The following is a 17466-nucleotide window of genomic DNA, read 5'->3' on the forward strand; positions in this document are numbered from 1 at the left end:
GAGATATACTGGCTAGAACAGGAAAAACGTAAAATAGCTAGGGTTTTCACACCTCACGAAAGAAGCTGGGAATAAAGCTATGAAAATGGAAGAAGAAAAAGCTTAGGGTTAGGACTGCACAAAGTCTTAAGTGCCTCAGCTTAAAGTTGAACTTCCCCAAATTCCATTCAGATATCATCTATTACTGTAAAAGAAGGTTAGAAGCTACCTAAAGGAGTTGAAATTTCACGGTTTCCTAAGCACCTGAAATTCTGTAACTGAAAATACCCAGAGCACCCAGTCTGCAAGAAAGCAGCTGCTTCAAGTCTTTCTTTTTCAGTGCTTCATGGTGTTCATAGACTAGGCGTATCCCTAAACTAGTTCATCTGAGCAGTACTATCCCATATGTATTCTCGCTATACACCTGCTAAAGTGCCTGGCAGAAAATATAATGGTTACTTCAAAAGAAAGCCAATGGAGCAAGTTTACCTCCTTGTTAGACAGTATTTCAGAGGCTACATCACCCATTCAGATGGGTATCAACTGAAACCTGTATTTCCAACCTTCTTGGCAGGTGCAGATGTATTCTTGACCTCTGTCAGAAGTGAGAAGAGAAGAGGAGGAAGTGGAAAGAAACAGCACAGTAGTGAACGCATTTTGTAATATGGGAATTTAGAAGATTTTGCTCCAGGAAATATTTAGTGGGAATAAAAAGTTACGGGCATCAGGCAGTGTATGCGTAATGAAAGGAAGAAACTTAAGTACTGCTCAATGGCCAAAATATGCAGATTAATTGCACGGTAGATGTGAAATGTTCTGGTTGTGTTGGATTTATGATGATTGCACTCCACTATCTGCTTGTGCATAAACAATAATCACCTGTCTGCTCTGAGCAGACTGCTAGCTGTCCTAAACTTCCAGGTAATGTCCAAACACATTACCTCAAAATATGTGGATGGGGAAAAGCAGAAGGATGCTAAAAAACTCTTGGTCCTCTCCTAGTAAATCCACACCTGTATTTGGGGAATACCTTCTTCACCAAGCTATATAATATAAGGTGAGGAAACAGGGTGAGGGTAAAGAATACCTATATTGCCAGTTGAGTCTGTACCACTTGCAGCAAATAATTAACCGGGCTTTGGCAAGAAATAAGAGGAAGCCAATGAGACTTCATCTAGCAGGATGATGTCCTACTTTCACAGAAGAAAGGACTTGGTTCCAGCTCTTGTCCCAAGGGCTGTTCACGTATTTTATATTAAACTGGTATTAGAGTAAGTGACCAAGACACAAGTTTTCCTTCTCACTTCATACACATCTCCCCTAATCATTTGACAAGAGTCTTGAAAGTTGGCTCACCCAATCAGTATTTATTTTTGTATATAAAACAGGTTTGGCAAGAGTCTGAACAGACACACAGAACAGTGTGGTTGCTAGGGCATTAAGAGAAGGACACATGGGTATAAAACTTCTCAGAAACAGAGGGGATTAAACTTGCACATCTCCCTGAGTGTCTGCTCCAACCATTTGCATAATGGGCTCATCAACTTGTATTACATACTTGCCTCCAGGCCTGATCCATAGAGGCTGTGGTTGTTAAATTGCCTAGCCACAGAGGAAGAATGAAGTTATAACAACTGCCGCTTTTAGTTTTCAAAGTCCTTGCTTCAGTTTTAGTGTTAATTAAGGTTTATCACACTAGGGCCATGATATCCCCATGTTCCTCTGGCAATGCCTGCTTTAGCAATGAGTAACCCAAAGGGAGTGATCTGTAGAAACAGAACAGAGTAGAGTTCCTGTCTTCCAATTTTACATGTGTTCAGGTTTTACTGCAGGCTAGTTCTAGTCCTATCCTATGGATTGAATGTCCACTAGCAGCTTGAGCTCATTGAGACATAGCCTTAGGACATTATAAACTGAGGCATTCAAATCACTATTTTTCATAAAAACATCATGTGTATGCCGCATGCGTGTCCACATCAGTGCTATCTCATAACAATTTCACACATTTCAGGAAGGAAAGATAGTATCTTGGCAAGCCTCTGGGTATGCATGTTAAGCACCAAAATTTTTTCCAGAACTTGTTGCCTACATATTCCAGAAAAAAAAAAAAAAAAGTGGTGTCTCCTTGAAAAAGTGGAACTTCTGAATGAAGATTAGGTGTAGTAAAAAAAAATTTGCAAGTCATTTCCTCTACTGAATTTGCAAGGGTACTTTATATTAAAATATAAAATATTTGAAATTGTCCTTCTTGCCACAAAGACTGCAAAAGAATTAAATCTAGTTAATCGCATTTATTTTAACAGGCACAATTTAAAATCCTACGGGGAAAAGGAAGAAAACTAGGAGGTTCTGAGGTAATCTATGAACAAATTTATCTGTTACATGGATTTTACTTGTACTCTACAATATTTGAACTCAGTTTCTTAATGTGATTCAGAGCGCAGTTCAGGTATCATCAGGATATCACTGCCTATGCCGCAAGAGGATGCTCTCACTGGAGCTGGTGTCCTCTTACTTTGGGACACTTCAGGAAAACACTTAAAAAAGAACAACCTGCCTTATAATCACCTTAAGCCTTTTGAGGTCTTCATGGACAGGAGTAATCGTGCCTCCATGTCCTACTTACATGGAACAGGATATCGGGATTCTCCCTGTCATGACAGGATGCCTTCTCCAACCATGGCAGACTAGCGGCCTCACAGAAGACTATGCTGTATGGCAAGTTTAAATGTATTAGTGCTAGTGACTAAATGATTAAAAAGTGCCTTTAATTACAAAAGACAACCTTCCAAAAGCTTCTCTTGACTTGTTTTTAATAAAAAAAAAAATCATTCTAGTCAGCGCAACTGAGATGCCGTGCCCGGGCTAGGACCAAGACAAAGAAAATCCGGGCGATGCGAAAGCATGTGCCGGGCAGTTTGGAGAGCTGGGGCGCGGGACTCTCCGCCCGCGCTCCGCAGACCCAGCGCGGGGCCGGGCTGAGGCGGGGGGGGGGGGGGGGGGGGAACCGGGGGCCCAGCCGGGACGGCCCCGCTCGGCAGCCGGCGCGGGCCGCCGCTGCGCCTCGCCCTGCCGCCCGCCCCTAGCGGCGCCGGCCGCCGCCGCGGCAGCTGCTCCTGCCCCGACTCCTCGGCGGCAGCCCGGGGGGGAGCGGGCGGCGCTGGGGCGGGGGGGGGGGGGGGGGAGGCGGGCGGCGCGGAGGAGGGGATGAAGGAGGCAGCGCGGCGCAGGGGGAGCTGCCGCCCCTCTGTGACACGCACCAGTAACCGACCGGCGCGGGGGCGCGGAGCAGCCGCAGCCTCGGCGCCCCTCAGCGCCCCGCCAACCGCCGCCGAGCAGCAGCGCGAGGTGAGTTGGGGGGGGGGGGCGGGGCGCGCGGACCCGGCTCCTGTGGCGCCCGCCGCGGCTCTGACCCCCCCTTCCCCCCTCCCCCCCCCGCCCTAACCGCCATCAACGGCGCTGACGGGGCCGCACGTGCCGGCCGCGCCGGTGTCGCGCCTGGGGGCCGCGCGGCGATGCCGTTGGGGCGCGCGCCCCTCCGTGCGCGGTGGGGGCGGGGAGGGGAGGGCTCGGCGAAGCTCGGCGAGGCCTCTCCTCACGGGAAGGCGGGAGGGAGGGGAGGGAGAGAAGGAGGCCGCTCTCTGAAGCGGCGCCGGGGATTTTTTGGCTGGGAGATGGGAGGCCGAGCAAGGGCCTCCCGCAGGCCCGGCCCCGCCGGAGTCTGTGCGGCCTCAGCCGCCTCCCGCCCCGTCAACGCAGGCGGGCTGAGAAGCCGCTTTCCCCCTCGTTGCCTAAGGCTGCCGTGTTTGGGAGCGAGCAGGCGAGCGTGCCTGCTGGCTCCGGGCCTCCGCTGTGCAAAAACTCCGAGTTAGGGTGCTCCCACACCTCGAAAAGAGCGTGCTCGAGTCAGGTTTCAAAATCTGCTGCCGTGGGTGAGAGCAGGACTCCGGCATCCAAATAGCTGGCTGTATTTCAAGTATGGAACGTGTCTCAGCAGGCGTTACATTTGCTTACTGAAAAATTAATTCTTTGGGCCTGGCCTTTTCAATCACTGTGTTGGTCTTGAGTGAACTCAGCTAAAAATGGCTATTTTCTCCTATCCCTTTGATCTACTCCCCACTATCCTTCCACTGCCACCTCCCCTCTCCACCTGAGTGACGTAAGGAAGCACCGTGGACAGATGCCGTAACAGCTTTTCTGTCTCCTCTGTGTTTCGTGATGCACCGCTTCAACATTACATTCAGTTTAAAAAGATTTAATTAAAACGGTATGAAACTCTGCAAGGATATTCCTAGTTAAATAGGTCACTTGAGGAAGTTAAGCATGTCCATAAGTCTAGTGTGACTTTGCTGGTGTTAAGCAAACTTTTTTTAAAAAAAGTGTGCATCTGTGAATTAAAATATTTCATGCATTCTTTTTCAGGCTCTTTTTGCATGATACAGTGAAGAAAAATACAAAATGCATGTTTTCTGTGTATAGAAATTTCTCCTATATATATTAAAGATCTTGTGTAAGGCTCAGAGATCTCTGGGAGATAGATTTCGTTATGTACTACTTCATAGTTCCTTGATGAATCAAAACATCCTAATTTACATTTTCCAAGATGTTTGAAGGAATTCAATTTTGGACAGTTGCTATTTTTATTAAATATTTGAGCATTAACTGTTTATAAATGCAAGTATATTTATACATTGTAAATGGAATAGAGTCTGCAGTATCATACAGATAGTTGTAAAGGAAATTAGCAGAATATTTTCTATTTCAGGTGTCAGAGCAATGCAAAGTTCAGTGATAACCCAGGCAGATCTGTATTTGATATATAGCAAAAATACTAAATAAATTTCTTCAGAGATAACAATTGCTAGAGGCCCTGTTCATGGAAAAAAATAGGTGGCAGAAAGTGCTTCCTTGTAGCAGAAGACTGCAGTGTTGCACTGCAGTATTACAAACACCACACAGCTCAGAAGAAAGACGAAAAGTGATTCTCAATGTATTTACATATGCATGTCTGTGCATATAAATTCTGTTTGTGCTGGATAGTGGTGAGTTGAAAATCAGATCACAGAATTTCCTCATTTCTGATTGATTTACCTCTTTCTTGAGACTGACATTGCATTTTGCTAAAATTTTGTTTTTATAGCCCTCTGCAGATATTTTTCTGAATTAAAAAAAGTCGTGGCAAGTGATGGAAGATGCTGGGGTAACTTCCTGGGGCATTGCCTGAGCTTTAGGTATTGCAATAAAGTGTGGCTCGTACACTGAAGGCTAAAGATTTGAAAAAATGAATTTATTGCCGAATGTTTTGGAAGATTGCCTTCTAGGGTGGGTTGAGTCAAAAAGCAGGAGGGCTCAGTATCCTTTGCTAGTGTTACTGACCTAACTGTTTAAACTTCTGGTATCCTAAAGTTCATTTGGTAGATTAGTGAAACCCCCTACTGTGCCTGAATATATTCTTGGGAAGACTCATCTTTTGTACAAAAGTGGGGAAATAGGAGAAAAAGCAAGTGAGACATTCTCCTGGTTTTCCTTGGCTATTGGAAAAGGAGTTTCTTTCAGTTTTTCCCATGTACATGAGTAGAAATGGGTCTGAAGGATGAGAGAGACTGGTAATATTTGGGACCTTAAGTTGCTGAAGTGAGTGTTTAACCATTCCCGAGATGGATTTGGGTTTTTCTTATGTGGGATGTGGTAAGGGTTTTGATAGATATCTGAGGGTTAAAGGAAATGCATGGGTCTCCATGGCAATCTGTGCTGTGAAACAGAGGTGTGCTGCAGTGTGTGGCCATGGTTGTAGGGTGTGTGTGCTTGTCATTTGTGAGGGAAGCTGTCCTTACACTAGTGCATATGACAATGGCTGTTGCTTGCATTGAAGTAGATGCGTGTGGTGTACTCATTGTGGTCATGTTACAGTTTGTGTTGGAAGGACAATATAAGATACGCAGATGCAAGGTGAGGTTCCCTGGGAGTTGTGTGTGGAGTGTTTCTAGGAGATGACTGAAGAAGTGAGGAATCTTTTATTAAGGGGGACCTGAGGAACGTGGAGAAACTGGAGGGGGAGGCTAGCGAGATGGTTGGGAGTCTACAGCACATGACCTTCAAAGAGAAGTTGAGGAAAATGGGCTTATTCAGTCTGATGAAGAGAAGGTAAAGACGCGCTCTTAATAGTAGCCTACAACTCTCTGAAGGGTTGCTACAAGCATGTTGGAGCCAAATTTTTCTTGGTAGTAGCAGATAATGTAACATGAGGCAGTGGCCACAAATTGCTACTGGGTGGGATATTAGGAAAAATGTTTTAATGAGAAGGATAGTGCAGCCATCCAACAGGTTGCCCAGAGAGATCATGCTGCATCCCTCCTGAGGGGGTTTCAAGATTCAGCCGTACAAAAGGCACAGATGACCTGATACAGTGTCAGTGATAGTCCTGTTCTGGGCAGAAGGTTGGGCTAGATCATCACCTGAGGCCCATTTCACCCAATATTTCTATGAATCTGTGGTATAGCCTGTAGAACAACCTGTGGAATGGAGTGTGTTGTCAAGTATGTGTTATATGAATTCTCCTGGAGAGGTGTGTATATAGGAATGACTGGAGGCATGAGAAACTGAAGTGTGTAGGGAAGGGACTGAAAGTGTAGATGTAAATATGGAACATGGGTCATATGGCAGAGGCAATATGGAGGACTGAAATACTAGGACGTGGTTGCAGAAAAAGAAGGTTTTGGAGAAGAGTAGTAAGGATGAATGAGGGAACAGGATAATGGTGGAGAGAAAAGATATTTGTTCCTGAGGATAATGTTTGAAGCCACTGAGGAAGAACAAGGAAATGGGAACACCAAGGCGGGAAGCCCTGGAAATTGTGGTAAGGCAGGGAGATAGGCACCAATTGTTGGATGCCTTTGAAGGAAATCATTTGGGGATGAGGTGGTGAAATTGGTGTGTATACGCAGGCCATGAGATGCTTTGTGGTGTTTGAGGATGTTGGAAATGAAGCAGGAATGACAGGCTGATGTGAGACAGTAGGGTTATGCAGTTACAAGAGACAGCTTGTGTATTGGTGTGAGGAGTGAGGAAAGCGTGGAGAAACATCACGCCAAAGGAGTATAAATGTGTTAGGGTGAGAAGGTTATGTGAAAGAAATGATGGAAGTACCAGGTGGTGGTACTGATTGTGGGGAGGTGGCAGATTTACGTGGAGATCTGATCTAGGAGATGAATAGCTGAGGCTGGAGAAGGGTGTAAGATAGCGTGTGGGTAGTGGAGTGTAATGTGGCAGAGTGAGACAGGTTTATGAGTCATGAGCGACAAGGAGGAGTGACAAAGTAGCAGGGGGGAGATGTATTGATGCAGTTAACTCAATTAGGTCTGTATCACATACAGACTTTTGATGAAGCGGGGTAAAGGGAGTATGGAGAAGTAAGGCATATGGTGTATAGCTATGGTAAGAGTTTGTATATAGCAGAGTGTAGTTGAAGGTGTATTTATTAATGATACTGCGAGGAGATGCTAACACATGTGCAGAGTTCAAAGCCAAAGGAGCACTGGGGTGCAAGACAGAGGGTTAATTGGTATGATGATGCCAACGATGCTGTGGAGAAACTGGGGGAGGAAGATACCAGGATAGGGAAATACAGAAGATTGCTCTCTGGGGTAGGTGGGCGTATGCAGCATCGGGCACACATTCATGCGGGGAGGTCTGGAATGAGGGGCACAGCAGTGGTGAGCTCTTTGCATGCTCCAGAATAGTGCAGCTGCAGCAGCTGGGGTGGTGAGGGGCCGGGCACGCGCCAAGCATTGCCGAGCTGATGCTTCAGGGCAGTGGGGAGGATCATGGCTGATTTGGCCAAGGAAGGGGCTGTACCAAAGCCCCAAGCGAAGAGTGCCTTTGAAGGGAGTTTGAAGGGAGAAATTTGGGAATAGGGGTGGGGCAGCAGTTGTGTTGGATTGTACAGAGACCTGGCAAGCAGACTAAGGTGTTTCGGTGCAAAGCAGGGAGGCAGTGCGGATGTCTAAAGGTTAGGAAGTGGGCATATGCCTGGGAGGAGGGATGAAGCAGGGAGTGCAGCAAGGGGGGTATGCAAAGCCCCTGAGTGGGGCATGCATGAGTGCGTTCAGGGTGAGCGGTGCCTGCACCAAGGAGCCACCAGAGAGGTGGGGGAGGTATGCGATGAGGACGAGCGTGGCGGGGGGAGCGAAGGGGGCCAGAGGAGGCCCCCTGAGGGAGGCCGAGGTGCATGGCTAGAGCGGGAAGCGGGTGGGCTCTGCCGAAGTCCTCACTGCTGCTGTTCCCGCAGGGGCGGCTGGGCTGCAGCTGCCATAGCAACACGGAGGACAACTTGGAGCACAACGTGGCGGACGCTGGCACTCAGGAGCTTGAGGGAGCACAACGCGGAGGACGCTGGCACGCAGGAGCCTGAGGGAGCCCCGGCACACCGGACATGGTAAGCACCGGGGTGGTGGCGGCTGGCGGCGTGGTGCAGCAGGCCCCCGGCTGAGCAGTGGTTTCTCTCCCTCCCACAGCCCTTCACCGAGCGTGCCTACTATCCAGCGGCAGCAGCAGCCGCGGCGGCAGCGGGGGGAGCGGGGCCGGTGCCTTTTCCCACCTTCCAGTTTCGCGGGCGCCACGAGAGCCCAGACTGGCGGCGGCTGAGCGCTGTGGACGTGGGCCGAGTGTCACGAGAGGGCGACGTGGCGACCCTGCAGGAGCACCTGGGCCATGTCACCTTCTGCAGCGCTGAGCGAGAGCACTGCCCCCACTGCCAGGGCCCTGCCGACCCGCTGCTACTCAAGCTGCTGCGCCTGGCCCAGCTCTGCACCGAGTACCTGCTGCACTCGCAGGAGTACCTCAGCGCCCAGCTCAGCAGCCTGGAGGAGGCTCTGCAGGCAGCGCAGGCGCAGCGTGACCAGCTGGGCCAGGAGCTGGCCCGCAGCTCCCAGGAGATCAAGGGGCTCAAGGAGGAGTGCCGTCGGAGGAAAAAGATGATCAGCACCCAGCAGATGATGCTGGAGGCCCGTGCCAGCTACCACCAGGTGAGAAGAGAGGTCCTGGCAGCCTGGTCATGCTCGTGCCTTGGCCTCGCCAGTGCTGTGCATGCTGAGGATGAGCATCAGAGCAGCCCCTCTCAGGGCATGGTTGCATATTGGGTGGGAGGCTTGTGCTGCAGAGATGGGGGACATCCTGAAAAGGGGAGCCTCGCTCTGGATGTTTTGCTTCACCTCTGTGTTTCACAAGCTTTTGGCTGGTATCTCAAATTTTTGAGAGTGCTACATCTGATTTTACAAATCATCTGCTTAGTAACTGTTCTATAGATTCACTTTTGATATGTCTAAAGTGTCCGATATGCGCGCATGCATACTCAACCTGTGATAAATGTGTTACAGCTTTCTGTTGCTATCTTTTTTTGTCTATTTACTGCATAGTCATAAAATATGTGGCAGATGTAGCAGAATTAGTAATCAGCAGTAACCTGTTTGTATGCTAGTCTTCACTTTCATGTAGTATTCTTCCCCAGGCACTAAGTTTCTGCCTCTGTGCATGACTTTGAAGTGACTCAGGTGTACAGGAATAAGCCCTGGAAGGTTAGCTCATCCCTAACTCCACAGCAGTCTGTTCTGTAAGCATCTTGCCTGAGAGGCTTAGTACATTGGTGTCCAGACTCTATGGCTTGTTCTTTTTTTATTTCAATTCAGTTCTTTCAATTTCAGATTGAAATGCCTGAAATCTGAAAAGCATACTGGACACCAACTTGACACAGTATTTCAGGCCAAATTTGTGTCTTTGTGTCTACAAGCTTAAAGTCATTTCTCTGTTTTTGGTAGTTCTTGAGATACTAGCAGTCCCGATTGTCAAAATTCTCCTTAATCATGGAATAGTTACAGCATAAAACCAATACAAGTTTTCTTAACAGTTTGTACGACCTTATACCCACAGTATAATATAAATGTCAGCAGACTGGCAAGGTTTTACTGTTATGACATTCTGAGCAGACACCTCCCAAAGCAACTTCCATTATCCCATAAGAAAACAGTATCTCTCTTCCCTTCAAAAAAAAAAAAAAACCCTATATATTTAAAAGCAAGTTAAGGCAGTCATCATTTTGGAGGTTCTTAGGGATGTCTGCATAGCTGCTTCCAAGCTCTGCAACAGAGCTGTGCGCACTGTGGGAAGCAGAGCTACTTAGAGAGAGCTGGGATTTTTGCAACTTTCTGCTTGCAGTAGACAAGTTGGCTTAAGTGTTTCTGCAAGGAAATGCATACTTTCTGCCTGCTGTGTAGAGTTGTACATTTGGTAGGCTTTATGGGAACCCTGTCTTAATGTATGCATTTGAGTATTAGAGTCAGGACAAGGGCTTGATGTAGCTTCCTTTTAAAGAGCCTTTATATGTCTTACGGAGCAATGTGTCTGTCCTGTGTTGCAAACTGATCATGTGCATCATTTTACCTGTAAACTTAAATAGGCAGCTAAATATGTGATAGCCAGGTAAATATTGCAAAGCTCTTCCAAAGTACTTGTAGGCTGCAGCTATCTCAGTGGAAGCAGAGGAGGAGTGTGGTAGTGAGCTTGGCTTATCACTAATCTTTTTCTGCTTGATGGCATTTTAAGAAGGCCAAGATGGAAAGCTACTTCTCTTTTTTATTTCATTTCATATAAAGTAAGTCCCTGCCCCTCCCCTACTCTCACTCCATCCTTTTTCCCGTCTCTGTTAGTAAAATCTTATCTCTACAAGTTACTTAGATTCATGTAGGATGAGTGAGTTCAGAGAGTGTCATTGAATAATTCCTACAAATTCTACAGTGATTCAGGATTCTGAATCTGAATGCAAGAGTTAAATTAAACTCTTTCTAGGATTTGTAAATACATTTCAACAGTGTGTTCAGTAAGCAATAATCATTTATTATTATCTATGCCTTGATTTTCTGCTGACCTGCAGTGCCTAATAATAGGATTTTTTCTGGTGTTGCTCTGAGAGAGTAGTAGGTTCCCTTGAAGTCACAGCTGTTCTGCAAACAAGCCCATAAATAGTTATTTGCCTGTTTTAGTGGGGATACACTTTAATGAGAGGCCCAGTAACCATGTTTTGGAATTCAAGCTAAATGTCTTTAATCCACCACCAATGTGAGTTCAACTGATTAAATACTACTATAAAATGATACTGTTACCCACATGTCACATATTTAAAACTCTTTTGCTTGGTACCTTCATCTTAGTAATAAACCTCAGTTTTAAATATTAATTTTTCACTTTTTGATACCTTATACATAAATCTATATGCAAGTATGGTGCATGTGCCTATAAGTGCACGTTGCATCTAACACTGAAAAGTAGTTGCAAGAATAATGTCATGTGATTCAAAACATAAATATTCCCTGTCTCCTGCAATAAGAGCTTTCTTCTACTACCAGCAAGTCAAACTGACATAAAGTTTGTGCTTGAATGGATAACATTATTTCACAGCCAATTTAATTCCATAAATCATGTGCAATCTGTTACACTGTAAGTTCCCTTCTGGTTCTTTGCTACATACTGTATTTCTTAGCTTCAGTTTTATGTTAGCACTTTCTTGCATTTATCCAACAAAATCTGTCTTAATAATTCATGGGTTTAGTGTTTGTTTTAAGATATCTATATTTAATAGCCTACTGGCTATCAGTAGCAGTATTTTAAATATTAGATGACATCTGGGAATTTGATTATAATGACATAACCTTGAATCTGTTAAATCAGCTTTTAAATGTTAAATTCTTATCAGAATGAGGAAAATGGACTCAGCTGAGTAGCTGTGGCTTGTTATCATATTTATTTGAAAAAATGAGAGACAGATAGTGAGCTACCCTACTTAAAGCAATTAGGAGTTTTATAGTCAGACCAGTGCATTCCACAATCTGCAGATGTGGTTCAGGTTTTATAATATTCAGCTGCTTTTAATGTTCTATAAATTAGTGGAATGTATTCTCAAGATGGACTGAATCTTTTGAAGTGGCAAAGGATCTAAATTTCACTTAAAATGTGGTTGTAAAGAAGAAACTGTCATATATACCATTAGAATGCAGGACAAGCAATAATGAACAGATACATTTTTCTGCTGTATTTATTTGAAATTAAGTTTGCAATAAAGGAACTTGGTGAAGCATCTGAAGCATTTTCCTGAAAATTCCTTATACCTTGTTAGGTTTTGAATCTTGATAACATAAGCATGTATCAACAAATTATCATGTCAATTTATAAACATTCAGCTTTCTACTTGTATTATCCACATGGCTGTCACAGATTCTTCCTTTTTTTTTTTTTTTTTTTTTTTTTTTTTTTTTTTTTAATCCGATTCCCTTTGTGGATGTCTGGGAAGGTAAAAATGCGAGAATTCAGTCTTTCTGCAAATTAAATACAAATTTTTAATGTAAAATGAAAAAAGACAATTTGGGGCCTGTGAGAACAGAATAAAGGGAAAAGAAGCAGATTAGCTCTTTTTTGTTTAAAAATAGCTTTGTAGTATGGTTTTCATTTCTAGCCATTTTATTAACAGAAAAATGATGAAAATGTTGAAATGAAGACAGGAACTAGAGAGACTTTGGAGAGAGAAAAAGGTGGATTTATGAGAAGATATTAGGGATCCCATCTTATGCGATTACCTACTACAATTTATGTGTCTCCTCATGTATTTAACAGAACTTAATGGGAGATTAAGAGTATTAAAGACATGGTTTGACTTGGTCATGAATAGGTATGTATGATAGAAGAATTCATAGCATAATGGAAAGATACTAGCTAGGGGTAATAGAATTAAGTAAAAAAAATAAAAATTGACATGAGATACTAATGAAAGGCTTTCAGATAGTAAGCTTTATTAACAAAAAGAGTAATTTTTCAGAAAAAGTGGAAGTAATTTATAAAAAAAAGTAACCCATGTTGATGCATTTTCAAAGCAGTAATAAAACAATCTATAGGATTAGCTAGTGGCCTACTAGCTGTTTTCTGTCTCTAAGTTTGTTACACTATAATTTAGTCATTTTCCTGATTCCTAAATTAACCTAGTGAAATAGAGATTTTTAGATTTGTTCAGCCATTATCAACTTATGTGGGTTCAAGGAAGAAGCAAAAGTTTGGTAACACTCTTTTACAGTGGGAAAAGATTCATATTATTTTTTCTTTTTTAATTCCTAATTATGACATAATTTTTCTTTAAATTTTGTTTTAACCAACCACAGAATACATGAACTCAAATAGTGTTGTAATTTTAAAAATATTGAGTAAATAATAAGACCAGTAATTTAAACAGCTTTATGCTTTAAAAGATGGCTGATAAATAGCATACAAATGGGTATATATATCTTTTCTTACAAAATTATCTACTGTTACTGTCTTTGGCCTGAAATAGTCGATCTTTTTACATATGTATGATTTTTCTAGTATTTTTATCTTTCAACTCATTAATGTTTGTACTCAAACCCAGCTTCAGTGGTTGTTCAAACTATATGTGCCCTCCTTTGCTGTGATACTCTGAGGTATCTTAAGAATACTTGGGCTGCTGGCTGGACTCAATTTTTTGCTGAACAATGTTGTCTTAATTTTTCCTTATACTCCTCTACCTGCCTATTCATCTTATCTATAGTTTATATCCGAATTTGAACTTACCAGATCAGAGCCTTTTATGTTCAAAAGTTTGTGCAATGTCTAACACAGTGGGATTCTTATCATGGAATCACAGAATCAGTAAGGTTGGAAGGGATCTCTGGAGATCATCTAGCCCATCCCCACTACTCAAGAAGGGTCACCTAGAGCATGTTAGACAGCATTGCATCCAGGTGGGCTTTGAATATCTCCAGCCCAGTTCTCGCAGCTGTTCCTCAGAGGGCAGGTGCTCCAGCCCTCTGATCATCTTTGTAGCCCTATGCTGCATTCCCTCCAGTAGCTCCATGTTTCTCTTGGACTGGGGAGCCCAGAACTGGATGCAGTACTTGAGATGAGGCCTCACCAGGGCTGAGGAGAGGGGCAGGATCACCTCCCTCCAGCTGCTGGCAACACTCTTCCCAATGCACCCCAGGAGACCATTGGCCTTCTTGGCGACAAGGGCACATTGCTTGCTCATGATCAACCTGTCATCCACCAGCACTCCCAGGTCTTTCTCTGCAGAGCTGCTCTCCAGCAGGTCAACCCCCAGCTTGTACTGGTGCCTGGGGTTATTTATCCATGATCATGACTGACAGACATTAAATAACAGAAATATATTATTTTTTTTAATGTAAAACTGGCACTGTGAGAATTCTAGTCATCAATCTTTTGAAATGGGATTTATTAAAGTTGCCTATTTTTGACATTGTCTGGAGAAAATATCATAACCTGTTAAAAACACTAACTACTTTGTTTACCAAACACAGATATTACTAATGATAATATTTTTATCTGTTTTTTTTTTCTAGTGTCAATTTTGTGAAAAGGCTTTTATGAACTACTCATTTTTACAAAGTCACATGCAAAGGCGTCATCCAGAAGAATCTCATGTTGGTATGTGCTTTTGTATTATAAAGAAAATTAATATAATAGTGTAGAAAAGTGTAAATGTATCAAGACTATGCAGTCTGTGATTTTGCATAGCTGGGGAAAATGATTTTGACATTCCATTTTTAGGTGGCAGGTATCAATTTCTATGATTGTAAGCAACATGGACTGACAAAATGTATTGGGCAAAATATGTTTCAGTCCTGGAAAGTAGTTAACAAAAACTTGTATGCTGTGTTTTCAGTACTAATTTCCCTGCTGAATAGTTTTTTCAGTGGCAAAGTTCAGAACACGGTTTTTATGTAGGTAATCAAGCCTAATGTGCTGTAAATATGTGGGTAAAATGAACAAGTTGCACTAAGGAAAATGTATGTTTTTATATGCAAAATAATCCAGCTCTCCTGAATGCAGTTTGAATAGGATCAAGCTCTCCTAAACTAAGCTGGCTGTATAATGTAGTAAGAAAAAAAACCTGTGAAGTATAATCCAACTTCATATATCTATGATAGTCTTGGTTGCTGTTTCACTATTATATATACTTTTGTCTCTGTTCCTTGATAAATGTTTAAGTTGAAAGACATTGCTCTCAATGTTTCTTTCGTTCATCCTGATTTTTTCCCTTCCTGTTAGGCTGCATGTTTATGATTTATTGCTAAGAACTAATAAATAGTGACCAAGGATAGTGATTAGGAAAGAGTTAGGAAGAAAAAGCGTTTGAGGGGAGAAAGAGTAAGAAGAATCTAGTGAGGTTTGAACTGTAGTTGTCGGTCAAATAAAAGAGCAGGAACAGTGAAGGGAGTTTTCAATAAGCGTCTGAGAAAGCATTAATATATCAACAGAAAAAAGAAGCTGTTGTGCACTTGTACAAAAAAGATAGTGGAAGGAGCTGCAGAATCGCTTGAACTAATTATCAGATTAAAAATTTGTCTGAAATTGCTGTATGAAGGAAATGCTCCTTGCAGTTATATCTGAAATAATTTATTCCAAAATAATATTTGGCATTGTGCTCAGATTGCCAAATGATGAGCAGCCTAGTAAATCCTTGGTAAACTGATAACATGTTTCAAGATTAAAGATGTTTGTAATTTTTGCTTATCTCTAAACTGTTTTTTACTGTGATACTCCATGTGAAACTTAGGGAACAGAAGTTCTGCCTGACTCATTACAAATAAATGAAAAGTTGTATTTCAAATGGAGTTATTACAAAAATTGATTAGAATAGGTTAAATTAGATGTTAATAGAATCGTATAATTGAGATTCATTTTATCCTTCATCTGTCCTTTTTTGACAGAGCCTATGTTGCTTATATTTCTATAATACACATTGAAATTAGATGATACTTTCCCCAATACTTGCCCAATACTTTTTTTTCTGCATCTTTCATAAGCTATTTCACAAGTCACCAATACTGTTATTTTTTGGTCTTTGAGAATAAAGTTAGCAGTCCAGAGGATATACCTATTTAAAGGTGTCTGTGGAAAATCTTGTTGGAGGAGAGATGGTGTTTGAGGGTCACACCTGATGCAGATGTTACTGAAATATTATAGAAAAGCATTTGCTGTAAGTATCACATTTCCAAAAATTACAACACACTTTTTTAAAAATCTGTGTTTCTTTCAAACAGTACAAAAGAAGAATGCAAAGACAGACAAATTGCAGGAAGAAATCGATAAACTGAAGGAGCAGTTACAGCTCACCAAGTCCCAGTTAGAGGCTGAACAACATGCTAATATGGTTAGGTTTTCTAAGGTAATATGTATGAAGTAATGTGAATCTCTCAATAGAATTAGTACTTTGGACTCTTTGTTTGTTTTGTAACTAGAATAGAATGAAAATTTACAACTTGCCTGCTTGGCAGCAGTGTTGCTTGGGCATTAGAGTATAGCCATCCCAGTAGTTTTAAATATCCCTTTTCTCCTTATTTCCACCACAGCAGAGGTGGAAAAAAATTAAAAAGTGGGGATTTATGATACACTTTGAGAAACAAATTTTTGGCATAAGAGACATCTTATTTCTAATGAGTAAGTTGAAAATCAATCTTGATACTGCAATTTGCTCCTTCTTAGTCTTGTATCATGCTTGAAAGCTGTGCTAAATTGTTTTAAACATAACCTGTTAGAACCTTCTTTTGATACATCACCCAATATTCAGAGCTTCTAAATGGCTTTCTTTGTATAGTTTAAGGACCTTCAAATATAACTTTAAACATTAGGTTTGGAAAGAAACACTAAATTTTGAATTTAACAGGAATAAACCAAACAATGCTTTGACTAATTATTTTTTTCTTTATTTCCAGAGGAAAAAAACAATCTTCTGTAAAACACAGTTTTTACTTTCCTGAACACAGTCTCCATTTCTTTCTTTCCTTTCTTCAGTCCTTTTTCTCTTCTCTCAAGGCCATTGAACTTTGGTTTTGTTTTTTTTTTCCGTTTCCAAAAGCATTAAATTTTGAAAATGAAGAGCTGAGGTAGAGTTTCACTTAGCATTGTGAGTAGCTATATTTTTAATCACACAACAGCAGATTTTTTTCATGTCAGTTCAACAATATCTTTTTATACAGTATAATTAACCTTTATCCTGCAACATCATCATATAATATATTCAGATTAGCCCAGTATTTCTTTCATACTGTCTGTTTATTTTATAAATTTTATTATATATTTTTTCACTGGTTTTGAATTTTTCTTATATCTTCCAACTGTAATTCTGTAGACCATAGCCATAACATTTTTCCAACTTCTGTTCGAAATTTCATTCTAAAAACACCACTTTCACATTCAAGAGGCACTGCAGAGACACCAAGAGAAGAGCTGCTAACTCTGAAACAAACAAGCAACCAAACAAGCAACTTTATTTCCTGTAGAAGAACCAAGAGAATAAGTGCCCATGGCTGTAAAAACAGCATAGCTACTTGTTTCCAAGAGTCCTCTCTGGGTAGAAAGCGTTCATTGATGGCCACAGCCAGTGGATTGTCCCCTGCTGTCATTTACAGTGTCTGA

General features: G+C 42.2%; 1 protein-coding gene across 2 annotated transcripts in view; it reads left to right on the forward strand.

Annotated features, from left to right (window-relative positions):
- Positions 1–3197: 3197 nt before the first annotated feature.
- DZIP1 (DAZ interacting zinc finger protein 1) overlaps positions 3198–17466 on the forward strand; it is a 42426-nt gene continuing 28157 nt past the window's right edge. Inside the window, exons 1-5 of one of the 2 annotated variants that reach the window (XM_062575807.1) lie at positions 3198–3327; positions 8267–8413; positions 8493–9002; positions 14388–14472; positions 16092–16216. In XM_062575807.1, coding sequence (XP_062431791.1) covers positions 8411–8413; positions 8493–9002; positions 14388–14472; positions 16092–16216 — 723 coding nt within the window. In that variant the 5' untranslated portion in view covers positions 3198–3327; positions 8267–8410. Of the gene's footprint in view, positions 3328–5147; positions 5211–8266; positions 8414–8492; positions 9003–14387; positions 14473–16091; positions 16217–17466 lie in introns of those variants that run through there. The other variant, XM_062575814.1, reaches the window with a different exon arrangement.

This window comes from Rhea pennata, chromosome 1, assembly GCF_028389875.1.
Source record: "Rhea pennata isolate bPtePen1 chromosome 1, bPtePen1.pri, whole genome shotgun sequence".
NCBI classification, from domain to species: domain Eukaryota; kingdom Metazoa; phylum Chordata; class Aves; order Rheiformes; family Rheidae; genus Rhea; species Rhea pennata.